Raw genomic sequence first — 27,112 nt, 5'->3', positions numbered from 1 at the left:
CTCCTGATTTGGATCTACATTTTTTTGTCAGGGCTTATTACTTTAACTTGCCCAACTATAGGTCAAGAATCTGAAACACACCATCACTCCTTACCACTCCTTGCTAAGACTACTGAAATTTGGATTAATCTCAGCTAGAATCCAAACGTCATAATATGTTATTCAAATCTTGCTTTAGACTATGACAAGCAGCAGCTGATTTGCAAGTCTCCATGACTTTCTTTTTGTTCTTGAAAATATTGCCAGAGTTTCATTCACCTTAATGATCTAATGACTTCTTTGTGTTGATAAGGTAAAACAGTTTTAAAGCTAATTTAGTGCTGGTGGAGGTTGCTGGTTTGACTGGCACCTTTATCCACAGTTCAAAGGTAGCTGCACTGTAAACATTTGTATGCTTCTCTGTACATCTTCGTAAATTCAGCTAATGGCACTGCCTCCTGGTGAGACTGTGATAGTTTGTGTGAACTGAGTTGCTCCACTTGTTCAATCTACTAAGACTTGTACTGAAACCAGTTGCTGAATTTGCATTTTTTCCTGAATAGTCATAGTGGCATGATTTTCATCGAGGTAGAGTTGGAAAGTTCTTTATGTTGTTCACAAATTTCTAATCTGTCTAATCTTCCAAAGACTGTTCTAAAAATGCTATTTCTTCATTATCATAGTGCAAACAGAACACCAAGGCACAGTGAATTATGCTCACACATGCCACTCGCAACTGAAAACTGAATGAGTACTATTTTCTTTTTAATTTGTCACATCCATGGCAAAATGTAAGGATATTTTTTAACCAAATGCCTCTTCCCTTCCTGATCTTAAAATGTATTGCTGCTAAGGCAATTGTAATCATATTCCCCTCACGGTGTATTAAGAATTGTATTGCCAGCATCTCTATAGCTTTTTTTAAGAACTTTGCGCCGAGACCTGAGTCTGTGTAGCCTTTTTTTTTTTTGTTTGGGTTTTTTTGTAAATAGCATTTAAAAACAAAGACATCATTCCATTAAAAATAGTGGGCTTTCGACATAAAGATTGAGATGCTGGTTAACTAGAACAACTTTGATTTTGCTAATCTGTATTATTATGAACCAGGGTGGAATTCACTTCTTCTTTGTAATCCTGCCTAGTCTTGTGTATCTGCCATATGTTTCATATGATCTACTTCTGTCCAAATAGCTGTGTTCAAACATCGTCTTTGGAGTATCAGTAGGACCCGACCTCTGTGGCTTTCCTGGGCTGTTATTATAGTCTCCTTTTTTTCATTATATATTTATTTTTTCTTCCAAATGTAGCATTCTCCTCCTGTCATAAAACAAGTGACTTAAAATTTTCAAAGACTCTTTCTGGCAAGACTAGGAATTGGATTCCTGCAAAGCCCTTCATGAAAAATTGAAGACTTGCTATATTAACATACATTGATTTATTCATAGTGTTTCATTACAAATAAGTGAGGATCCTGTAATATCAGGAAAGGTGAGGGATACAGGAGAACTTGGTATATTATATTGACAGCTGAGTTGAAATTGAGCTGCCTTTGGATTGAATTTAGAACATAAGGATGGGATTGGCTGGTAAATAAGTCATGAGTTTTATCTCCAAGTGTCTGTATATCAACAAAGTTGCCATTGGTAAGCATAATGTAATTCAGGCAGAATTTCAAAGTTGTGCTTTCGGCTTTTCTTTCTTTAAAGGCGTGTTAGTACTGGCAATATATATACTCATGAATATCTCTCTGTATCTGTACCCTGCTGCCAGCTTTCTGAGGTGGAAATTAAGGAAAGCACCATCCACAAGTCCTGGAAACCAAGGACAAGCACAGGAAAAATAAAAAATCAGTCTCAAAGTTGTAGGAAGGAAGAGAAGGGCATTTGTTTAATGACTTCATAGTAGTAGCTTCATGTTTTACAAAATACTCCTTCTTACCCAAGATTTCCCACTGTTTTAGGGTATAATCCAAAGACCATTGGAGCCAACAGAAAGACTCCCGTTGACTTCAGTGGGGTTTTAGTCAAAGCTTTAGCCAGGAAAAGAAGGACTCCATTAGAAACTTGTCCTTCTTTACCTCATGAATCCTCCATAATATAATGGAATGGAAGAAGATAGGGAATTATATCATAAATTTTCTTGAAACATTTGCACATTTTGCTGTCAATTTTAATTTGCCTGGCAAAATTCTGTGATTGCCCAAAGAACAGGGGGAAAAACCCATATGTTTCTTTCATCCACTTCTCAAAATCAGTTTATACTGCAGCCTTAATTTGTTGGTAATGGAAGAGAAGATATGTGGTTGGAAAAGCTTGAAAAAGTTGTCACATTTGCCAGCATCTAAATATAAACCCCATTCACTAATGAAAGTGAGGCCACATCCATTCTTTTTCCTCCATCCCTAGCTTAGAGACAGCTCAGTAGGGAGCAGAAGAGGGATGAATTTCCTGAAATTCATTTGATATTAGCACCCTGACTCTCCCTGTTCTTCATTTTCAGATTACATACAAGGCTGTTGGGTCTCTGGATCCCACTGCTGACCTGTCCAGCCAGAGGGGAAAGGTCTTCAAACTAAGGAATGAAACTCACCACCTCTTTGTAGGGTTATATCCAGGGACTACCTATTCGTTCACCATCAAAGCCAGCACAGTGAAGGGCTTCGGACCTCCCATCACAACCCGGATTGCAACTAAAATTTCAGGTACTACACTGGAGGAGGAAGAAAGGAAGACTGACCTCAGCTTGGTCCTTTACAGAAGCAAAGCAAGCAAATTAATAGAACAATAATATTTTATTTAGTGCTTCATATAAAAAGGCTGTGGACCAAATTTTTAAAGGGCCTCAATCCCAGCCAGGTATCCATGTTCAAGTGGATTGCAAATAACAACAATGGATAATACCTGTTTTACAGATGTAATTAATGTGTTAGATTACATCATTTGGCCCTTGAAATTGTTTGTCCCACAACTGTGAGTGGCACGGTGTCTGGTTTAGGATGCTCCTTTAAAAATATGCCCTTATATCTTCAAAATACCTCCACGTTGGAAGTACAGCTACTGACTTAATATGAGAGGAAGAGCACAACAGGGACAGGCAATATTATTTTATAAAAAAGGCTGGAGAAAATACAGTCTGAGACAGCCAAGTACAAGAATGTGGTTAAAGTGAATAGGGGATGAAAAGAGAAGGCTCTTGTGATTACAGAAAAGCAGAGAAGACATATACTAGATGAACATAAGAAGGGGGACAGGAGGGGAATGGAGAAGAACAAAGCACTAAGATGGACCTATGAAGAGATTTCTAAATATGACAACACTGAGGCACCGTACTTACCCTGTTTCTTCCCCAGCACTTTAAAAACATAACATTTTAGGAATTTCTGTTTACCCATCCTCCTCATTTTATTCAGTAAAACACAAACATGGATATGTAGGAAGTTTAACACAAATCTTGAATATGAAAACTTAGAGTCAGATTCTATTCCACCTGTAACACACCCAGGTGAACATTGACACTTAAGTATGATTCTATTCGCACGCTTAAGTCACTGAAAAACAGTTAATACAAAAAAAAAGTGGGTGGGTCTTCCTCTTCCGTGTGTCTTTTTTGTGGCTTCATTTTAAGGGTAAGATGAATGATTTATAAAGGTGGATGCATTAATAAGTTTTCAGGACTTCGATGGGGTAGAATAGAATCACATTTAGTTAGCTAAGTCCATTTTCTATGCCCAGTAAGTTGAATCCGGCCCTTTATTGTGTAGATGTGTTGAGGCAGTAGCAATGCTTGAAATTGTAGTTGCCCTAGTTGTCAATCATAAGAAATAGTACATGACAATGTATTACTTCCACAGGTCTTTTGTTATAAAGAAGTTGCTAAGTTTCTGGGTGTATATGAAAGTGGAAACATCAAGAAAGGAAACTCTAAACTTTTTTCCACTCATTATCACTTAGATTTCTGGTTTGACATTGAGAAAAATAGCTAAGACCTCTGTCAGTTGAGCTAGAATAACAGTAAGCAGCATCTATAGAGACTGTTACCTTCTGTGTGGGCTCACTGCTGTTTTATATGCTTGTTGCAGCAACAGAAAAATGAAATAATGCTATAATGATAACGCTTCACCCCCTCCTTTCTGATTCTCCTTTCTTTTGTTTTAGTCTTCAGTGAACACTTAAATTATATTAGAAAGCAGCCCACACAGTTACTAGTCTGTGTAAATGCTCTGCTCAGGCTCAGCTCAGTGTGTCTTCAACATGTCCAGGGATTTCCTGAAGACAATGACATAGTCCCTAAATTAGATCATCTCATTGCATGGTCACTTCTTTACTTCTAACTTAAATTAAGGTTGAATTAAGACCAATGCCCAAGAAATACAGTGTGGGAGGAAAAGTATTTTTGTGTTGGGTTTTAATAACTATTATATTTCTACCTGCAATGCCTTCTTAATGCTAAGGATGCATCTTGGTGGAACCTGAATTTGTATGTGTGTATTTCAGAAGTAGGGGCCCAGTTCAGCTCCCACTGAAGTTGGTAGTAAAATAGCACTGAGGGGAGCCAACTTAAGCCCTACATCAGCAGGGCTGATGTAGCTTGAGCTATGCAGTAATTATTTTATTTTAGAGCAGGCACCATTAAAAGGCTAATTTTTGCTGAGATAGCACACAGCTGTTTAATCTTAAGTAGAAGAGAAAGCTTGTATGTCTAGTATTCAGTTCATAATAACTAATGAAAATATTGATTACTCTGAATCAACCGTAATTCTCTTTCTTAATCCCTCCACAGGATATAATTGGTTTTACTCATTTGTTATGTATGTGTTGTCTTTAAGTGATATTGAAGTATTTGTGGCAGGAACAGGCTTTATTATGTATATGCTAGATGCTGTATAATCAATCACTAGTTGGCATCTCTGGAAAACTCTGGATTACAAATTAAAATAATATAGGTGACATTTATTTAAATGTGTAAGAATAATTATTATTAGTTCCCTGATATAAAGTAGCTTATAGGTTGTATGAGAACTCACAATCCCTGTCACCTCATCAGTTTTTATTAATGAGAAATCCAAGGCATAAAAAAATACTTTGCACAAGGGTGTACAGCTATTCAGTGGCAGATTGAGTACCAGAAACCAGTTTTCAGTTTTTCTGACAGTTTTCAGTTTCTTACACTTGTAAACAGGATTACCCGATCTGATAGTCACTGGGAGAGATTAAGTACGGGACCTCCTGCAATGCAGTTTTCAGTTACTTTTCTGAGTTAACAGCAGCACTGAATAAAGCTATGCTATTTGTATACCATTTTTTGTGCATAATCTTCCCACATTTTTTTTACTTAAAGGGAATCTAAACACATGGTCTGGGTTGAGGGGGGTGGTGCTTTACGGTGCCTTAATTAAAGTGGCTCTGAGAGCCACTCTAATTAAAGAGCCTGGAGCGTCACGTGTATCCAGCATCCTGTGCTTCAAAATGGTAGTGGGGGTGCTTTAACTGAAGCTCATTTGATAAGCTTTAGTTAAATCCCACCCCTCGCCATTTTGAAATGTGGGGACACTGATTACACATGGCACAGAGGCTGCTGGGGTGTGCTAATTAGCATACTCCAGCAGACTTGTTGCGGTCTTGATTAATTGAGTCTGCTCCAATGCATACTAAGTAGCACCATAGGCAGCAGAAGGCCAGCGCTAACAGGGCTTAGCCCCCTCAAATGCAGGCAGCCCAGGCTCGGGCTCTGGGTGGCTGGAGCAGGGGGAAGGGGTACGCAGAGACAGATGAGCAGCCAGAGCCTGCAGGCAGCCAGGAACTCAGCCCTGCCTGCCTGTGTGTGTCGCAGCACCCAGCAGGTAAATGTGTGGATGGGAAGGAGTGGGAAGGTGGGGGAGGGGGCAGATCCAGGGCCCCGCAGTGGGGAGTGTATAGGGTACTGTGGTGGGTCGTGGGATGCTTGGAGCCCATGCAGCCCATCTAGGGTACGTGGGGGGTTCTTGCCTCTGTGCGCAACCCCCGGAGCAGGCACAGGCGGCATGTGCCCCCCAGATCTGTGTGTGGGGTGGAGGTGACTGCCACTGTGGACTGGGCTCTGCACCCTGCTGCTGGTGCCCCAGAAGTGGCACAATGCCACATACCTCCTGCACGCTGGCATGTCATGAGACTTCAGGCTGCTGCTAAGCTGGGAGTAGAACATTTGTTTTGGGAGTTGAGTATCAGGCATTCACATACAATGTGTAGTCCAGTGAAATTGGCGCTTCACGATCACTGGTTTATTGATGCTAACATTGACTACAGCAAGGATGCTGGTATTTGTGTGGTGATCTTCCCATTTGATGTGGATTTTCTTGATGCATTGATGGTGATGCCTCTCCAGGCTCTAGAGATGATGAAGATAGATCACCTACATTTCACATCCATAGAGGAGAGTAGGGATGATGGCAGCATTATAGACGTGGATCTTGGTGTCTTTCTGAAGCACTTCCCCAAAGGAGGCACTTGCACGCTGTGCTCAATCTCCTCATCAATGTTCACTCTTTGAGAGAGGTGGCCGCCAAGGTTGTGGAAGTGCTCAACCAAATCTAGGGTCTTTTCCTCTATGGTAATTTGGAGCTGGCTGGTCACTTCCATGACCTGAGGCAGGATGATAAAGCACTTCAGCTTTTTCAATATTGAGATGGAGGCTCGAAGTTTGGTAGCTTTTCCAAAGAGATCCGGTGCAGCCTGAAGGTTTTCCTCAGCATGCACAAGAATAGTGCAGTCATCAATAAGTTGAAGGTCAAGAATGGTTGTTTTGAATACTTTGGTCTTTGAGCAAAAACATCTCATATTGAATAGCCCTCCACTGTATGATTTTCAGTGTCAGTTCTGGAAGGAAGATGCTCATTATGAGAACCAGGATGACAGTCAAATAAATGAAGAACAGTGTTGGGTCATTGACGCATCTTTGCTTGACCCCAGTTTGGATGACAAAGGGATCTGTCTCCAATCTGCTACAAATAATGGTCATAGTCATCTGGTCATAGAGAAATGTCAGGACCTTGATGTACTTTTCAGGACATCCAAATATGGTCAGTACTTTTCACAGGGCTATGCAATTGATGGAATCAAAAGCCTTAGTAAGGGTCAATAAAGGCCATGTACAGGTTCTGATGTTGTTCCCAACACTTTTCTTGGATCTGATGGGCAACAAAGATCATGTCAATGGCCCCATGGGTTGATCTGAAACCATACTGATATTCTGGCAGGACTACCTCACCAAGAGGTAGAAGACAGTTCAGAAGGATATGCGATATGATTTACCCTGTTGTGGAAAAGAGGGAAATACCTCCATAGTTCCCACACACAGACCTATCTCCTTTCTAGAAGATAGTCATGACGTTGGTATTCCTTAGGTATCCAGGGATTTCTTCAGTGTTCCAAATTCACAGAATAAATTTGTGGAGTCTCAGTACCAGTTCCTTGCTGCCAACCTTGTAGATTTCAGCAGGGATGCCATTCAGTCCAGTAGTCTTGTTGTTCTTGGTTTCCTTGATGGCACATGAGACTTCTAGGATAGGAGGGTTGGTGAGGGGGTCCCCTTTCAGAGTGTTGGGGGATAGATTTGATGGTGGTATCCACCACAGTACAGTCACAGTTCAGGAGTGCCTCAGAGTGGTCTTTCCATCTTGCTTAGACAGATCCATTGTCGTTGAGGGGTGTTGAGCCATCCTACAATTGCAGGGACATAGGACTGTGGGAAGTTAGGCCATAGATTGCTTTTGTTGCCAGAAAAAGCTATGCACATCTTGTTTGTCAGCAAAGAACTAGATCTCCTTAGCTTTATCTTGCGGCCACTGATTTTTGAGTTTTAACTTTGAGGAGTTGATGAGTCTTCTTCTGCTGAAATGGTGTCATCTTGCCAAACAGAATGAGCCATTAACTCCTGGTCAAGGATCTCAGTATCATGCTCATTGCCAGTTTTGGTGTCAATGTGTGGTATAGCCAATGGATTCAGTATCAGCCATATGCATGGCAGTTTTAAACCCCTCAATGTTCTGTAGTGTTGCCTTTGTTTGGAGACAGAGAAGACAACTTTCCATGGGGACATTATTGGACATCATTACAGACCTCAAGAATCTTGAGATTTGGTATTGAGTGCTCTTCACATTGCTTTTAGCTTTTTTCAGTGTTTTAGAGCATTAATGCTCTGAAATGAATGTTCTTAATGGATAAGACATGACTTTTATCTGTCCAGCAGTCATTGGATCCTCAAATAGGTGACTGATATGGGGTGCACATGCCTCCCCTGATTGGGCCGGTGCCCCCCCGATGGCTGACACTGATGCTGTTGGTAAGGCTGGTGCCGCCCCCGACAAGGCCACCACCATTGGTGGCTTCTGCGGGTGCCCTCTCCCCAAATTAAGGAGGCACCAGTGATTCCTTACTCATGCTTCCTCATGTGGTTCATATGATACAAACATCCATTTGACTATAGGCTTTAACAATAACATAGTCAAAGCAGTGCCAGTGCTTAGAGTGAAGGTGTCTCCAGATGTCTATATGTGTCTCTCTGTCTGAAAATGGTATTTGTGATGGCAACACGATGCTCCACACATTTGCTCAGGGCAAGGATGCCATTAGATTTGGCTTTCCCTACTCCTTCCTTCCCAATGGTGCCACTCCAGAGTTCCAGGTGATGTCCAATCCTGGCATTGAAAATACCAAGGAGATGATTTTGTCCTCCTTGCAGATGTTAGTCAGAACATGCTCAAGTTGGAATTGAACTGTTCTTTGACATCAACAGCATCAAGTGTTGGGATATACATACTGATAACAGTGACATACTGGTTGTTTCTGATCTTAAGACAGAGGATCAAAAGATGTTTGTTAATGCGCATAGGGAGCTTGGTAAGTTGACTGATGGGCCAATTCATGATGGTAAGGCTGACACTTGTGAATATGTCTGTCCTGGTTCAGTTTCTCCTACAAGAACAACATGTAGCCTCCACCATCTTCCCTCAGCTGACCCTCATCCCATCACCTTGTCTCACTCAGATCTGCAGTATTGATGCTGTATCTCACTAGTTCCCTGTAGACAATGGTAGTTCTTTCTGATCATCAATTTTCTTAATTATCCATAAAGGTGAAAACATTGTGAAAACTGTTGTTTTATGATGATATTTTTGAGTACAGAGAACATAATTCCACTTGATACAGTTATCTAGCCAGTAGCAGGTAAGACAGCCTAGGTTTAGGGCAGCTTTTCTAGACCCTTTCCCATGTGGGGAGAGCATAAAGGATCCTGCACAGGACAGCTAAGTCATGGTAGTATTTGCCAAATTGTACCCTTCTCAGCCCATGTGCAAGACAACCGTTGGGCTACTACCACCTGCATGCAGATTCATGGCTGGAGACTGCTGGATTTACTAATCCTATCTCCATCACCATTTGTCTATTGCCACAGGGCTTTTGGAGTTTGGTACAGGAGAGCATATGGTTTCCTGTGATACAAGCCTGTGTATGACTTGGTTTAATGAGAGGAAGCTGGTGCATGGAATGAGCAACCATATGATCTTGACATGGTAGAGATTTGAACCCAGTGTAAGGGAGAACCTTAGATGACAGGAGACCTGCATCTTGCCTTATCCTTCTTCTGTCTTTATAGCTGTTGAGATCCTGACATGTCATTGAGTACTTGGGGTTGGACCTTGGTTTGTCTGGAATCTCCTGTTAGGTCCAACCCTGCCAGGAATGTGACACTTAGGTGACATAGTTCTGGGGATCACTGGGACACACAAGGCTGTCCACCAATATAAGGTCTTGGTCCGGAGAAAGCGGGAGAGAAGCAGCAGAGAGAAAGTAGTAGTAGAAAAATTAACTCATAAGAAGATGCATCTCATTTTCCTCAAATGCCCCAGAACAGCATAATAGGGTAGGAACCCCCTTTCCCTGCCCCCCCACCACAAAGAAATGCAGATGGTGCTATGCTTGTGCATGAATAACATTCTTTCCAAAAGTATTTTTTTGCAGAGTTTTCTATATTGCCTTTATGGGTTTTTTAAATACAGAGAAATAAGGCAAAATATTATGAATGTGAATGTTGAAATGACCTTGCTAATTCTATGTGCTTTTTGTGACATCTATTCTGTTTTACCATGTAGTTTGCAGCTTGTGAAGGAGCTGTGTAGCTCAGATCCATATAATAAATGCTGTAGCTCAGATATAGAAAATGTAAATTACTGGTATCTCCTAGAGAATGGGAATTAGGATTCCTGGTTTCTATTCTTAGCTCTGCCACTAACTCACTCTGGGTATGAACAGACATTCAGGGAGATTAGGGAGAGGTTAGATTGCATTGAAAATGGCCACCTTGGTCACTCATGTGGACCTAACACTTAAATCTGTAGTTCAGTCAATCTAACTGTGAATGGTCTAGAAGATGCAGGAAGGTTAGGTGGGTCAAAAAATGGCCAGCTTGATCTAATTTAGCTGTATTTCAGAGGTACACTAAGTTAGATTAAGTACAGGCAGACCAATCTAAAAGAATGAATGTACACGTTTAGAGTGCAACCGTCTAGCTGGGAAAGCCCAGCTGCTGGTCCTAGCCCTGGGGATGCACTTCTGCCCCTCCCACCCTGGCACAGGGCTGTTTTTAGCCCCTTGGGCCCTTCCCTCCACCCCCAGCTGGACAACCTGCTCCTCGGGCCAACCTGTCCTCCCAAAGCCGCCAAACCCCCTGACCCCGCAAGCCACCTCTGGTGCCAGTTTTACCAGCATTCACCAGTGCCATGAGCCAATGGAAGTAAGTCAGGGTGTGGAGGAAGGGCAGGCAGGATCATGAGGTTGGTTCACTGAGGGCAGGTTTTGTCTGGGGAGGGAGCTGGCTAAAAACAGCCCGTCACTAACCCTCCCCATCCTGCTGACCCCTCCCATTGTACCTCAGATCAGGTACCCAGAACCTAATTAATTACTGAGTTGGGGGGGACAAGCATTTTTAACCCAATCTAAGCCCCTGAACTTCTAGCTGTAAAGTTTGTATGAAGCCTACATGATTTTAAACCAAATCACTTAATCTCCGGGTGACTGTGCTTTCTATTCGTGTAATGGAGAAACTGGTGCTAATGTCATAGGGTCAGTGAGGCTTAGATAGTTAATACGCCAATAGTTTTTGTTTTGTTTTTGAATTCACACTGGCGATTTGGATGTCCAGCTCCCATTAATTTTTAAGGGAAATGAACATCCAAGTCCCTTAATTCTTTAAAAACATCCTAGGTGAAATTTTTAAAGTATCTTGACACCTCAGCTGAGAGATGCTGAACAGACTCCAAGAATTATTAGTTTTGTTGCTATTTCAGCCAAAGTCCGTAACTAGTAGATAACTTATCTATTGCTGTCTGTTCTGCCATAGCGCCTTCAATGCCTGAATATGATACAGACTCACCCTTGAATGAAACTGACACTACCATCACCGTCATGCTGAAGCCTGCTCATTCCCGTGGAGCACCTGTCAGGTAAGTTGTTTCCTCTCTTACTTTCTTCGCTTTTTCTTACCCTCCCCCAAGCCCACACAAATCTCTCTCTCTCACAAGTGATAATGTGGCTGATTAATAGATATTCCTACTAAAAGGCCACCTGTAACACAGCATGTTATAAATGCCTTCGCTTACTTTTATCCTACAATTAAGCTTGGGGAGAGATTACTGATACCACAGCCCTGTTTATTTTCTTTGCAGCAACCCATTCATATGCACTTGCAATGTATGAGCTGCAATATGTGGGATTAAATGCAGAGATCTTAGCATCTCTTTGCTACTTAAGAGGACTTCAGGCCTCCAACCACTGATTTCTCTTCAGTTGCCAAAAAAGTCTTACTGTACATCACAATTTTTCAGTAGGACCAGAAATATCCCACGGATCTTTAAAACTTGTGCATATAGTAGTTCAGCACCTTGACTTAAGCAGACCTCTCATATCCTTCTGTTACAATCTTAGCTGCTGTTCCTAATCTGCCAGTTGAAGTGAGCAGAGATTTTGACCCCAAAAGGTAATGTCAGACTGCAGTGAGACATGGCTTTCCACTCTTGCTCAGCTGTTCTTGGCAAGTAGAGATTTCACTCCCAAATAGTATTGAAGGGCAGGACACCTTATGCATGCCCTTGTGATGGAGCTGTGACATTGCAGACCATATTACCAGCTACCCTGCGGGAGAACATTTTCATTGCTAGCATGTGTAATATTGGAATCGGGAAGGTATGACTCTGGATGACTGCGTGACTGCAAATTTGACTAAAGCAGCCTGTACTATTTATTGCCAGGTAAATTTCATGCCAGTGAAATGTGTTATTACTGATGATCAAAGTGTCTTATTTAGCCAGTGCCAAAATCAGTTATGGTAGTCTTCCTGACTCCCAACCTGGAGAAATTCCACGTAGTATTTCATTCTCCATAACACTGAACTCTCTGCCGAACTTGGTGAGACTACCAAAGGTACAAAGTAGTACTGTTCAGAATGGTTGTTTTTGTGGCACATGTCCATAAGGAATCAGGTTGAACCCACCAAGACCGTTCCTACAAACTGTCCACCAGCCAGCTGCTTTCCCTCTACCGTGCTAACGCCCTTTGATCTGGAACTCAAAAATGGTCAATTATTGCACTATTGAAAAAATCCTAGGTCCCTGTTTTCCAGTATCATTTGCACTGCACAATTATGCCCATGAATCCTGCTGGCAGTCATTTAAGTGCTTTTGAAACAGTTACTCTGAAGTTATTCAAATATGTGTAATCTGAATCAGTTGCAGCTTCCATAGTTGCTTGCTTTAATGAAATGCATTACATGACTCAGAAGTCAGGCTTACATCAACTCACAGTTTTCCATGAAGATTATTGAAATATTCCAAAAAATATTTTGTTAAGATTTTCTTGTTGACTTAGTTCATCTTGCCCTATCTCCCTTCCAGTCATCCTGAGGTGCCTACTTTAAAGCTCTAACTCTCGTGTTTAGAAGAATGAAGTGAAGAACCTGTTACTTGTATGTCTTAGAACAGTTGCTTTGAAGGACAAGTATAGTACATGTCTGCAGTTCAGTAGATATTTTCTTTGTTTATATGTTTATTTTTAGGGGAACTTTTTTTCTTTTTTCATTTTATCCCCTGCTGTGTTAAGAGCGTTGCTATTTTGTATTTTTATTGAAGACTTGCAATTTTTCCTCAAAGCCCAATTTACTACATTTTACCACATTCTGTGAATAATGTCTTTTCAGGAAAAAAGTCCATTATGCATTTTTTGTGAGCATTTCTATGAATTTTAGTCACTTTTTATTACATTGTAGCCTATTATGCATATATTTTCAGTGACAAAAATATTTACATGCTACACTTAAGTGATACACTTACCTATTATGATGACCTAGTTCTGTTTATTTGTAAATAGGTTTATGAAAAGAAGAATAGGAGAGTGTCTCTAGGGGAGAATTTTAGCTTTGTATTAACTTTGCAGGCAAGTGATGTGTCTAACTTTCACTCTATACCCTTATATACTTCTGTGCATCTGTACCCTCTATTTCTTAAGATCCTTTTTTACAATAAGGAATAGGAACTTAGAGAAAATATTTTGAAAGTGGTTTTAGAATAGAGAACTCCCTTTTTCTTTGTGTGTGTTTGTGTGTGTGTACAGTATTTACTACAGTGGGAATCTGATCGCTCTTGGGGACCCTATTTATTTGAATGTGAGTAGAGCTGAACAACATGACATGTTCTTTCTCAAAAGTCCCCAAATCATAGACCATGCATTGCTCTAAAATTGCTCACGGTCACCAGAAAGTAAAAAGTTAAAACTAAGGGTATCCAAGAATAAACTATATTTCCTGCAGCATGTTGCTTAGATCAGCACTCTTTAAGGGTAATAATATTGATCATGTGATCAATTGGGAGGAGCAAAAGATACAGGAAAACAACACCCAAATCATCGGTATAGATGCTCCATTAGAGCAGAATAATTGAATCATGGGAATTTATGGCTGGAAGGGACCTCAAGGGATCATTCAGTATAGCGCCCTGTGCTGAGGCAGGATACACTGGGCAATAATTCTTTGTGTGTTCCACTCAGGGTGTATATATGCTGCCCTCCAAATGTGAAATGGGCTTCATCTTTCAATTCCACTTTCTAATATCCTGCTCAAACATCATTAATGCCAATGTGTCCTTTCAGACATTTCAGAAGTCCATTCCCTTCTTCTTCAGACAGTCACCGAGTCTTTTCTTCCTCATAGGCAAACAGATAGTCCCCATACCATAATCCTCCCCAATCACAATGCACTCGCTGAACTAACCTTTTCCTGATTTCTCCATCTCTCTTCAGCCAGCATCCCTCTCTTGTAAAGTGTCTGTGTGGCCCAGGAATCCAGTGCAGTAGCCTTGGAATTTTGGATCAATTGGGATCCAGCAGGATCCTTTGCTCATGCTGATGCTTATACTGATTTATAAAGAATTTTATGTCCAAAAGCATCAAAAGATCTGAGCATTAGAAGTGCTAGTCTGCTGCTAGTCTGCATTTAAATATTCCATCCTTGGAACTTTATTGGGGTGATTGACATCCTTTCTGAAAGGCACCAGAGTGCAAGCAAAAGACCTTCAGGGAAGGAAACAGGGAAAGTTAAGTCAGCAGAAATCAAAATTAAAAACTCTTCTATATCATCTTTATCCTTCAGGTTCTATTCCTAATGTCAGCTCCCCAGGGACTTGATTAAAAAAAAAGACTGAAATGCAAATAACCTTTAGGGAAACATCCTGCTTTGTGCTACCTGGGCACTATTTGGACTGTTTTATTTCTCTCAGCACCATTACCAAAGACTTCTTTAAAAAAAGATTTTTGTTCTTGATTTAGTCTAAAGCTCATGAATGGTGCTGGGACTGACATGCTGAAGACTGATGTCATATGTTGACCCTTGCAATAAGTGCAGTAGAGGCAGTAGGAATAGTGGGATCCTCAGCCTCTCTTCCTCAAACTTTCTCTGAAGAAATTGCTACCGTGAGTTTTGTCCTTCTGTCTTGGTATGCATTTAAATTTCTGCTTCTCTAAGGGCAGCAGAGTCAATAATTTATAATGAATACTAAGTCTGACATCTTTAGACTTTGTGAACTGTCCAGAAGCACTCTAGGTCTGTCTTGAGCTCATTTGCTACTTACATTTTTAATTTAGAAAACAATTGTGCAGATGCAAAATGTCCACAGGCAGCTTGTTCTGCAGATTGGATAATGGGAAAACCAGCTGGTTCATTAATTTTTGGTTAGAAACATAGATTTCATTTTGGTGTTTCTGTTCCCTGAATGGAGAATGTAAATCTGGGATCTGGACTTTATACTTACACTGATTTTTTCACAGTTCATTGTAAACAAATATGCATTGCAAATGTGAGGACTGCATGTGTGCAACTCTCCATCATCTTTCTGCACAGTTCTGGCCATCAGAAATGTGGCTAGAGAGGCATAGCCAGTGAGTCTGCAATTATGTGGCTGTGTCCTGGGACAGCATATTTGTTCGTGTGAGAGCAGCCATGGAGGACCTGCATAGCTGCTCTATGACCTACTGGGCTAGGGACAGAAGTTGCACATAAACCAGTTTAAGTGATCAGAAACTTATTTAAACCCATAACAAAACATAAGGTCAGTGCATATAAGCCAGTTTCAAAATGTCTGAAACTGGTTTAAGATAGATGTAGTAGAATGTAGAAACTGGTTTAAGATAAATGTGTATGACTTAACTAATTTTGGTCAAACTGGTTTATGAAACTTCTGCCCCAAACCCCTTCCTGGTTCAAGGTAAATCATAATCCCCAGCATCCCAGAATGCTTTTTAGCCCTGGGATGGGCTGTCTGCTCAAAAGAGCAAGGGTGGCCCTGCCCCTCTGCTTCCTAGCTGGAGCAGTGAAGGCTGACTGACAAGGAGGTGGAGGGGGGCAAGCCTGGCTGGGGAGGCAGCCCAGTCTATGGGGGGGATTCCCCCCCAGCAAACCCTGGCTGGGGTCTGGAGCCAGGGCGGGGGGTTAAACTCCCACTTCCCCTGCTCAAGCTTACTGCTGGCTGCAGCTGTGGATTACAAATCCCAGAAGCACCTGGAAGCAGGAAGAGGCTGTAATGAGCAACCCTGCAGAGTCCTGCTGCTGTAATTCTGGACTGCAAATTCCAGAGACCTCAGGGGCAGCAGGAAGAGGAAGTGAATTCACAGCCAGAGAGCTGTGCTCTAGTGCCTCCCTGGCTTCTGGCCTGAGCCACTGTAGGCATCTGGCTGCATTCCCTAGATCAACGGTAAATCTCTGTTCACTTCTGTTTCAATTTAATCTGTGCAGTTTAAGCTGACCTGCACAGACTAAATCATTTCAGCCTCAGGCTTTTTAACTGTCCGTACCTAGCCCTGGTGTGTTGGGAAAAGATGCCTTTAGTTTCCCTTATCCTTTGCTAAAGATCCCTATGTGAATTGTTTCATACTTTCAAATGCTGGTTGATGTACTTCAGTGGTTATGTGAGCTTCGGAATGCAGACTTCTGCTTGAGTGCCTTCATTTGAAAACTGCACTCTACATTGTGCTAAAAAGCAACAGTTGTAGTGCAAATGCACATTTCACCCATGTGGGCATTTGAGAAGCATCGATAAATGGAACCTGGGATGAGATGCTTAGATACTGGTGTTTTATTACACGTTAATAAACTTATTTGTGGTGGATAAATATACACCCATTTCTGTGGTGGAAAGAGGGGCATATATGTGTACTTTTTTGTCAAAACTCCCAGAAGCACAGGCTTGGGATAAGTCAAAATAACTGTATAAAATGTTAAAGAGCTTTGAGCAACATGAGAATGATATCCATATATCAGCAGACAGCAAGAAATACTACCCTGTATAGCCCTGGCACTTTGTCATTGAACAGTATCTTTATTTTGTGCTTATCTCAAAACTTGAGTGAGTAAAATATGTTTGCTCCCTACAGATGTTAAAAAAATTCAAGAGGAATATGAAATTGTGTCACTATTTAGCAGGACATCTAGAAAAAGGGAAACCCATGGTATCATGAGGTTGAAAGCAATCTCAAGAGCTGTCTAGTCTAAGCCCCAAGAGATGCAGAATGTGCTATTCCAAACCACCCCTGACCAATGCCTGCCCCGCTGCTTCTTGAAAACTTCCAGAGAAAGAGATTTCATAACTTTCCTAGACATTTTGTTCTTTTGCCTCTCTTCTCTGTGACTGTGCTCAAAACTTTGGTTATTAAACAGTCCAGCATGATGAATCTCTCCATGTTACTTATATGGCCTTCAGTGTGACACTACTTGAGGGCCTCACATTCTTTACTGCATCTGTCCTTACAGTGCTCCCATCCCTGGAAGTTGGGAAGTGTAGTTATCATCATTGTACAATTCCACTTGACTTCTAGGGAGTGCCCGGAAAAGCTAAGTGAATTGTCCAGTGCAGCAGTGTACAGAATCGAACCTGGGTCTCCGCTGTTCCAGGCTGCCACCCTACCTGTTAAACCATCCCTCTCAGTACTATGTCAGCTACCATTCAGTTGCTATGCTTGCCTTAGGCAGGAATCCAACCATAGTTTCCCCCTTACTCTTCATTTATTTATTTTTTCTCTTTCGACCCTTCTCTCTTCCTTTCTTAGTCTATTCTTTCCTCTCTTAGGCATGTTCTGTATGTGCATGTTGATGAATGTTAGTGCGGGGACCTGTTTCTCATATCTGCTTACTCTTTCCATTGTGTTTGTCTCCAGCATCCTTTTTACCATACTCACATCTGTAATGCACCATATGTATTTCTGTTGGTATGCAGCATTATTTGAGAGCATAATGAACTTGATTCTAGCTTGGAAGAAGAGTGAAATGAAAAGACAAAAAGCTCTCAATCTGTGAATTTTGCTGGGGTTTCATAGATTTCATAGACATTGGGGCTTATGAAGAAGGGACCTCATAAGATCATCAGGTCCAGCTCCCTGCCCAAAGGACAGGAAGTCAGCTAGGGTCAAAAGATCCCAGCAAGAAAGGCATGCAAATATTTCTTAAAAGTGACCAGAGTAGGTGCTTGCACCACCTCTGCGGGGAGTCTATTCCAAGCTTTGGGGGCTCAAACAGTAAAGAAGTTTTTCCTTATGTCCAGCTTAAAACAGTCTTGCAGGAGTTTGTGACCTTGTCATCCCTTGGGGTGCTCTGGTGCACAGGCGTTCCACCAGATCTTGATGCACACCCCTTATGTACTCATAGGCTGCCACCAAGTCACCCCTGAGCCTGTGCCAGTGTGCTTCTCCAGGCTGGAGAGTCCCATGGCTTGCAGCCTCTCTTCGTATGGCCTATTCTCTTGCCCTCTGATCCTGGGTCTTGCTTGAGATGCATGTAGATGCAAGCGAGAGTTTTGTATGCTTTGCCAGCGGCAGTATCATGTTGGTGGCTCATGTTCATCTTGTGGTCTATCATGACCCTCAAGTCCCTTTTGGTCATGGTGCTAGTGAGTGTAGCATTGCTGAGCCTATAAGTGTGATGTGGGGTGTTTTCATCGATTTCATGATGTCTGTTAGGGCTGGAAGGAACCTTGCGAGATCATCGGGTCCAGCCCCGCACCCAAGGAGTCAAACCTGTCCCATGTCTGGAGCACAAAAGCGCTGTGACTGTAGTCTCCTGTCACAGAAGGCACAGAGCCCAAAGGGCTAAAATGAGGCCTCCTCTCCCAAAGTCATAGGGGTGGGGGCACAGCCTTCTCAGTAGTGCCAAGAGCAGCAGAACAGAAGATAAGAGACCTGGACCTGAGTTACAGGAGGGTCACTAAGCCTTGGAGTCCCAGCGCGCTCCAGAAGCCTACAGCCTTCCTTGCAATCCATGCGTATTGTCTTTGGCCAACCTCACCAAGTGGAATGAAACCCGGAGAATCAAGGGGATCTGGACCCTGCTTACAGGCTGCAGACAAAGGGTGGAGCACCTTGCATTTCTCCATATTGAATATTATCAGGTTTTCATCTGCTCACCTTGCAAGCCTATTAAGGTTGGCTTGGATCACTAGCCTAACCTCAAGTGTGGACACTCTTCCCCAAAGTTTGCTTTTGTCAGCAAACTTAGCCTGTCTGCTTCTGACACCAGAGTCCAGATCCTTTATAAAGACATTAAAGATTACAGGTCTGAAAGTGAAGCCTTGTGGGACATCAATGGTCACTGAATGCCATGTTGCTTCAGTTCTGTCATCTACCATTCTCTGGGTCTGACCTTGGAGCCAGTTTCCCAGCCATCGGACTGTAGTGTAGTTGAGGCTTCAGTTGCTCAATTTTTCCGTGAGATTATCATGGAACACCAAGTCAAAGGCTTTTTTAAAGTCCAAATATATGATATCAACCTCTTTCCCATTGTCCAGGTGATACATCACCTGATCATAGAAGGAAATGAGATTGGTCAGGCAAGATCTACCCACAACAAAACCATGCTGGCTATCCCTCAGAATGCTGCCTTCTGTTAGCCTGTTGAGAATGGTTTCTTTGATAATTTTTCCAAGATATTTCCAGGGATTGAGGTCAAACTTATTGGCCTGTAGTTTCCCAGATCTTCTTTCCTCTGTTTCTTGAAGATAGGCACAACATTGGCCCTCTTCCAATCTTCAGGTACATTCCCGCAGCACCATGAGTTCTTGCATATCCTTGCCAGGAGCCACACTATGATGTCTGCCAGTTCCTTTAGCACTCCTGGGTGCAATCTATCTGGATCAGCTGATTTGTGGTTGTCCAGCCTTTCAAGGTGCTCCCTCACCGGATCTATGCCAATGGTGGACATATATTCACCCTCACCCTGGTCATTCCACATCATGTTAGGCAAGGTGGTCCCTTTGGGCTGGTGAAAAATCATTAAGCAGATTGGCCTTTTCCTGAGTGTCAGTTGTCAGCTGCCCGAATTGCTTTAGCAGGGGTCTAGTATTTCCCTTGTTTTCCTTCCAACTCCCCACATATCTGAAGGACTTTTTTATTGTCCTTGATTCGTGTAGCCAGTTTAAGTTTGGCTGCAGCCTTGGCATTCCTAGTTTGCTCCCTACAGGTGTGCACCAGTGCAGAATATTCCTCCTTAGTGGTGTTTCCAGTATTTCATCCTTTATAAGCCTCTCTTTTTAGATGTAGGAGGTCCATGAGTTCCCTGTTGAGCCAAGGAGATTTCTGAACCCTTTTACCACCTTTCCTGTCAGTTGAGATGGACTTCCCTTGTGCTTCTAGGATCACTTCCTCAAGGAGCAACTACTTGTTGTGAACTCCCCTCCCTGTTCAATCACAGCCTCTCAGGGTCTTGACAACAAGCCTTCTGAGCTTAGGAAAGCCGACTTTCATAAAGTCGAGGACTACTGCATTGCTGACTGACGTGCCAGCTTTGCGATGGATAGTAAAAGTGATCAACTCATGGTCACTATCTCCCAGCTTCCCTTTGATTCTTAGATCACTGACTAGATCATCCCTTTTGGCCAGTAGCAGGTCCATACTGCCTTACCTTTTGTTGGCCCAGAAACTGCTTGAGATGAGTAAAGCTCATCCACACATGTGAGGAAACTTTGAGACCTGCTGGATTTGGCTGAGTGCTCTTCCCATGAGACGTCCGAGTAGTTGAAGTCTCCCATGACAGCTATGCACAGAGAGTGTGGCCAGTTCCCTGATGAATTCATGGTTTAGCTCTTGTTTCTGATTTGGAGATCTGTAGTAGACTCCTACTGACGTAACCCCTTCACCACATTCTAACCCAGAGGCTCTCCGGTCATCCTTCTTGGGTGCCAATCACAGCTTGTAGGGACATGTAGCTCTCCTTCACACAGAGAGCTACAGTCCCGCCCCTTTTTTCGGCATGATCTCACCTGTACTGGGTATAGCTGTTTATACCCATAGTCCAGTCACAGGAGGAGTCCCACCAGACCTCCATTATCCCTATGAGATTGAGTCATTTCTGTTTAGCAGAAGAACCAGTTCCTCCTGTTTATTCCCCAAACTTGTGGTTAAAGTTTTTCTCCAATTCATGGTTTTGATGTATACATTATGGCAGCTACACAGTGAAACATGCTATTCTGCTCATTGCCTTAACACTTCTTAATGGAGTTTTATTGGCTTCACGTGAGCTCTCTCAGGCCTTTGTGTTGCTAATGATTTCATTAATCCCAAACAAATTTGGCAATTTATTGTTCTTGAAGCCCCCACAGAATAAATATAATAAACCTTTTTTTATAAAAGATTGAGAATAAATAAGGGAATCAAAGATCAATGAAACAGCAAAAAGGATCTAACGTTTAAACCTGTTAAGAGAACATAAGCAAATTATCCTGCTCTCAGTTATTTTGATGGCTCAATTTTAGTACATCGATGCAGTATAAATACTTAGAAATACACAATGTGTGCTAGCTTTTTGTTAACTGGCATTCAAGAGCAAAGAGTATGTACCACATGATTTGGTTGACAGGATAGAGGGCAAAGAATCACCATACTAGATCTATTAATTTTATATTATCAAATGAGGAATAAGTCTTATCAACTCAGGCATCTGATATTATAAAACTGATTATCTGTGTTAATTAGTATGTCATGTAATAAACCTTGGAGGTTTTGATCTGAATTCATCTAAGCTGAGTTTCTCATAGTATTTTGCTTTATTTTAAGCAAGAGTTTGAGGGTAAACTGACAGGTAGTGTTTTCTGCTAAACATAAGCAAGTTGTGTTTGTTTGCTTTTTTGTTAATAGTTATTTCCATGAATTTGGATACAGAGGAAAAGTGCTTGATGTTGATAGCCGCTCAGATTGTTGCACTATAACACTGAGCAGAACACCACTGCAGGATTACTTGAGTTAGGCCCACTAACATGTCTTATGCATGATGAGCTAACCAGCAGAGTTGCAAAACTGTAGTCATGTATTGCCATGTCCTGCCACTGTCATTTAGTGGAGCTGAGTTTTAGATAATACAAGGTGATTTTATGATCATTGATATTTGCAACTGTATTCACTTTGATAAATATAATTAAACCTCATAGTTGGGGTGTAAAAGATGATCATTATAATGGTTGGGAAGGAATTTTTAATCCTTTATATAGTATTACAGAATTCCTCTTAAACCTCAAGTTTTAACCACAAGACAGAATATTTGATATGATAGGTGAATTGCCTGATTTGCATTTTTAACAGAATCTGCTTACTGTTCACCTGAACATATTGTCCTTTAAAATGACATAAAACTATTTTTGCCTATTCATCAGCTTTCAAAAATATACCTGCTCTGAGACTTCATGACCTACTGTGCCATGCTAATTTTCCCATGGGGAAGCTTTGAATGACTAGAAAACGGGAGGTGGAAGCAGGAACTGTTTTAATTACAATATCTAAAAAATTAAATTAGATACAGAAAATCTCTCTCTTGGGTCAAACAATATTGTATTAACTGCACGCTGAAGCTTTGATAGCATTTTTTTTTATTGCCTGTTATAAAGGTCTGAGAATGGTGCAAGTTAGGGAGTATATTTTTGGCACAAATCTTTCATGTTGTCTATGTAAGCTGTCAGGTTCAATTCCAGCAATCAAAAGGTTAATGAAGTCTGAACTTTTAGCTGAGAATCACAAATTGATGGCCATTTTCTCACATTAAGCTGTCAACTGGTAAGACAAGGAGGGAACAGGAGAAAATGTACATCACTGCCAATTTAAGGGCGTCTCTTTAAAAGCATTTTCTATACACGTTTCACATCTACTAGTTCTAATGTATTCCCCATTATCTCAAATAAAGGGCTAATTGCATAGAGGCTGGTTAAAATTTAGCTTATAAGACAAAGGAAATAATTGTGAAGCTCTCAGGGCTTGATGTGAAGTTTATTGAAGTCAATGTGAAGCCTCTCTTTGTCTACAGTGGGCTTAGGCCCTCTAGTCCTTGGCAGATGTCTCCATCTTAGAAATAACACACACATTTAATACTGCAGGGAATTTCACCTGTGTATCAAGGCCCAGAGCTATTGATTCACAGAACAAGTAAATTCTGTTCTGAGCATCTTGAGTTCTTCTCACCTAGGCCACATAGGAGTAGATGTACATAAGAAGGTGCCCTCTATGGGTATATATTAATACACAAGAGCAATAAAAGGGCAGATGAGTAAGCGATACTTTGATGTTGCACACTAAGATATTTCAGGATTTAATTATACCACAGGTATATAAATTCCAGAAACATGTTAATGCTCCCATGATTAAAATTATAGCGAGCCTAATTGAAAAAGCATAAACCGAATTGAAGAATTCCTAATTATAGTTTGCTTTGAGGTGTTAATTTCTTCCATAATGAATACATAATTTCTTGGAACCAGTAAAGGGGGCTGCTGCACCAGTGTGTGGGCTGCAGATGGGATACGGGGATTATCATAAATGCAGACAGACAGTAAAAAAGGAAGCCTCAGCAGCCACAATGCTATTTCAGCTGTGAATTCTCTTTTAGTAGCACTTTTCCAGAGCAAAAGCAAGAGTTGGTAGAAGGCTGAAGAATGGAGATTCACTTACTAGGTGGGGGAAGGCAGAGGAAAAGTAGATAAGGTATGAAAAACAGGGAGAGGGACCAATGAGAAGAAAGTACAAGTACAAAGTAATAATAATGACTGGGAGTGGTTCAAGAACATACAAAAGAAAGGCAAGGAGGGGCTGGGGAATCAATGAAAGGTGAATCTGAGTGTTGACTTGTCTTACTGTCCACCAGCACAAATTTGTGATTTGCTCGAGGAGTTAACACTCAGTCAAAATTTTCTTTAATTTGGAAGGTGAATAGTGTGTTTTGTCCTCTTTTCCCTGTCAAAAGGTGCTGGCATGGAGGAGGCCTGGCAAGATCCAGCTCTCTGGGGACCATCTCTATGGTTTTAAAACTCCCCCATCTGTAGCACTAGCATAGGCTGGAACAGTCCATGAATGACTATAGCAGCCCAAAACTGGCAGATTGCAGGCAGTGTCAGAATAGAGAGGCCTGGAACTCAAGGAGACGTCTCAGCATGGCTGGTCCACCAAAACGTTTGATGTATATTGATGGGGCAAGTGTGTTTGGAGCTCATGATGCATCTGCTCACATGATACTTATTCTGGGGCCCTTGTCTTCATGTTTCAGTATTCTTGATCTTATACTCTTACACCATGTTGTCATCTTTTAAAATATATGGTTTTTTTATTTGTTTTTTAACATAATCTGCTAGTGCTAGCTCTGCACGTTGGTGAGAGGAGGGTTTTTGAAAAATATGAGCCAGATCATCCACAGGTATGACTTTGTACAGCTCCACTTAAGCTAGTGATGAGCCTCTGTTTGCACTAGCTGAAGATGTCAGCATCTCCTTACTTGTTCCCATACACTTACGAGAAGAGTGGCAGGAGCCATGCAGAGATGTCCTACCACAGCCATCCCATCTCTGAAAAGGGCCACATTCTCACCTCATACTGAACATTCATTAAACACATGGCTCTGGTTGTCCTTGTCACTTCTGTCTCTTCTTGAAAGAAACTGAACACTGAAGATGACAAGACCCCAGTTAGTGATGCTGCCTAATGCTAAGTGACATTAACACAAATTTTTCTCATTCTTTTTGTTTTTGTTTGTTTTGCAGATCAAACAGATGGCAGATGGCTCAGGAGGGAATAAACACCTCCAAAACCACTAACATTAGCTCCTGTCACAGTGAAAGCCATATCTGTCTGCACTCATTATTTTGAATCTGCCAGCATGGAATAACACTGAATTAGAGAGATAGGGACTAGCCTCTTCCTCTGGGAATAGCAGCTATTATGTCTAATCTATGTTGCAAGCCAGGTCAGGCTTATGAAGATGGCTTAGATAAGTAAGCATATAGCTTTGAAATGCCCTCATTTTGATTTTTTTGATTTTATTTCCAAGGAGATTAAATGCAGAGAATTGATGAATGTAAAAGAAAGGTGAATATATAATGCAAGTAACATAAATCTGTTCATTCCCCTGGCACCAGTGCATGTTTCCTGTCTGCACATTTTTTTTTTCTTTGCTGTTCACAGACATTGCCCTAATCACAGGGTTTTCCTGCCACTGTTTGGAAATGTTGAATTTCTAAAGTTCTGAAAGTATCTATCCAGCCTGGTGAGGACTCAGCTATTCGCTACTGCAGTTGTTGGTGGTGAAATGAAACACCAGAGGCTGAGACGGTCATGAGAAGGTGGATTGCTCATTTTAACTTCACTTTGCCTCAATTTACTCATCTGTAAAACAGAAATAATAGTTATTAGGCCTCACCAGATCATGAGAACTTGAGAATGTCTGTAGTAGTCAAGGTGTGAAACTATACTCACTGCCCCAGTATGTGAAAACTGCTATAGTCTTCACAGGTAAAGCATAGCTTTCACTATAAACAAAATTCAGCTACTTTATAATTAGTTTTTATGTAAAGATTCATAATAGTAGCGCAATTCTGTCAGGTAGGATATCCTCATATTTTATAGTATCTAATATACACTTGACATACTGATAACGCCTTCTTCATTTCCTTACATAAAACAGCCCTTGTCATTTGAAAGTTTGTGTGGTTAACTTTCTGACATGAAAGTTGTGATGAACTGTCCAAGGCATTTGGGAGACTGAGTTTAGAGCAGGGTAAAAGAAGACAGATTTATCACTCTTGGAAAAGTCTGGTGACTTTTTCAGTAGTGGGGGAAACATTTATGGTTTCAATTCTGCCCCATCAATGCATTCATTCCAAGTGAGGGTATTATTTTTCTTAGTTCTTCTATAAAAGGTCATTAGGTAGACCCTTTCAGTATTTTACAGAAGATTGCATTGCTATTTTCAAAGCCATTCGCTATGAATTTATGGAGCTCTCGTAAGTCCAGAACTCGCCTCCAAAAGGGATTCTTGAATGTACACAGCTACCCTTGAAGGCTACTTAAAGTTCAGTGCCAAAATATCCAGTCTAAAGGTCAGTATATCATTCTGATGCACTTCTCATGAGGATAGCCCAAGAAACTTACTGAGGCTGTTACTGCACAAGTTCTGAGTGTATGGTTCCCACAGGGCAGTGCTGGGGATAGTGCGTATTTAAAGTACTTTCGGGAATATTCTAGGAGGCATTGTGCTTCAGCATTTTGATATATAGTGGTTGTGTGCCAGGCACAGCACACAGTTCCTTGGGATAATACAGCAAGCTCCTCTGTGAAGGGGGCAGAGGATAATAGCCCTTCTGTAATGGAGGGAAAACTTCCTCCACTGAGGGATGGGAGCACTTAGCAAGGACCTATTTCCACAAGGTGATGATGAAGGGATCTTTGGGCCTTCCCCCGGTCTATTCAGGGATAAACTCTTCATGTTTGTTTGTATTCCCATTTTAAATTCCCAGCCCAACCTCTAGGCCTTTTGTCAAGCTCAAAAACAACATTTATACAGAAAACCAGAATGAAATATTCTTCTCTAAACATATGAAATCACCAACCCATATCAGAAAGTTTGAGCTAAAATGTGTCTTGAAGCCTAAGAAAACCAAGCTTTCTTGGCCTTGCTGGGAGAACTCAGCTCGCCACAGAAGTTCTCCTAGTAGCTTTTTTTTTTCTTCCTGAGTTCAGGGGTTCTTGGATGACTTCTAACCTGGCAGGTCTGCTGATTGCAGTGTTAACTGGAACCATCTCTACATACTCTTCTTAAATACCCTTTCTTTTTTTGACCTTTTATTTTTTTAATAAGTATGACCTGTATTCAGACATTTCTTGGTATCTGTTGGGAAATCCTGCCTCTGTTTACATGTTTAATTTAAATAAGGCTAAGAAAAAACAAAAAGAACCCCTAGGATTTGGTGTGAATACATTTGTAAATTGAGTCAAGTGCCGTCATTAATATGATTTTTACTTGGGTGAAAGTCTGCATCATCAAAAAACCTGTCTTTTTATTACTGATTAGATTGGCTAAGGTGCGTTTTAAGAGCTCTCCTGTTATTCATAATGGCCTAGCTTTTCAATCTTGGAAGAAGGAACTATACAAATCTAAAAGGAAAGATACTGACAGCATGATTACTTTGTTCTACATTTGTATATGAACATGTTTTCCATGAGCTAAGCTTCACTGCAATATGATATGTTGGATGTAAAGCTGATCCAAAGCCCATTGGTGTCTATGGTAGTCTTTTGTTGATTTTAATTGACTTTCAGTCAGGCCC

General features: G+C 41.4%; 1 protein-coding gene across 2 annotated transcripts in view; it reads left to right on the top strand.

The window, feature by feature from the left end:
• Positions 1-27,112, top strand: part of PTPRT (protein tyrosine phosphatase receptor type T) — an 846,898-nt gene that overhangs the window by 669,459 nt on the left and 150,327 nt on the right. For both annotated transcript variants that reach the window (XM_090064242.1, XM_090064241.1), the window contains exons 10-11: positions 2,479-2,680; positions 11,353-11,455. In XM_090064242.1, the coding sequence (XP_089920368.1) occupies positions 2,479-2,680; positions 11,353-11,455 (305 nt within the window). The remainder of the gene's footprint in view (positions 1-2,478; positions 2,681-11,352; positions 11,456-27,112) is intronic.

Source organism: Crocodylus siamensis, chromosome 10 (assembly GCF_052110815.1).
Source record: "Crocodylus siamensis isolate JL-2025a chromosome 10, ASM5211081v1, whole genome shotgun sequence".
Lineage (NCBI taxonomy): Eukaryota > Metazoa > Chordata > Crocodylia > Crocodylidae > Crocodylus > Crocodylus siamensis.
Note: the sequence above shows the minus strand (reverse complement) of the source record. Positions and strands in the feature narration are given on the sequence as shown.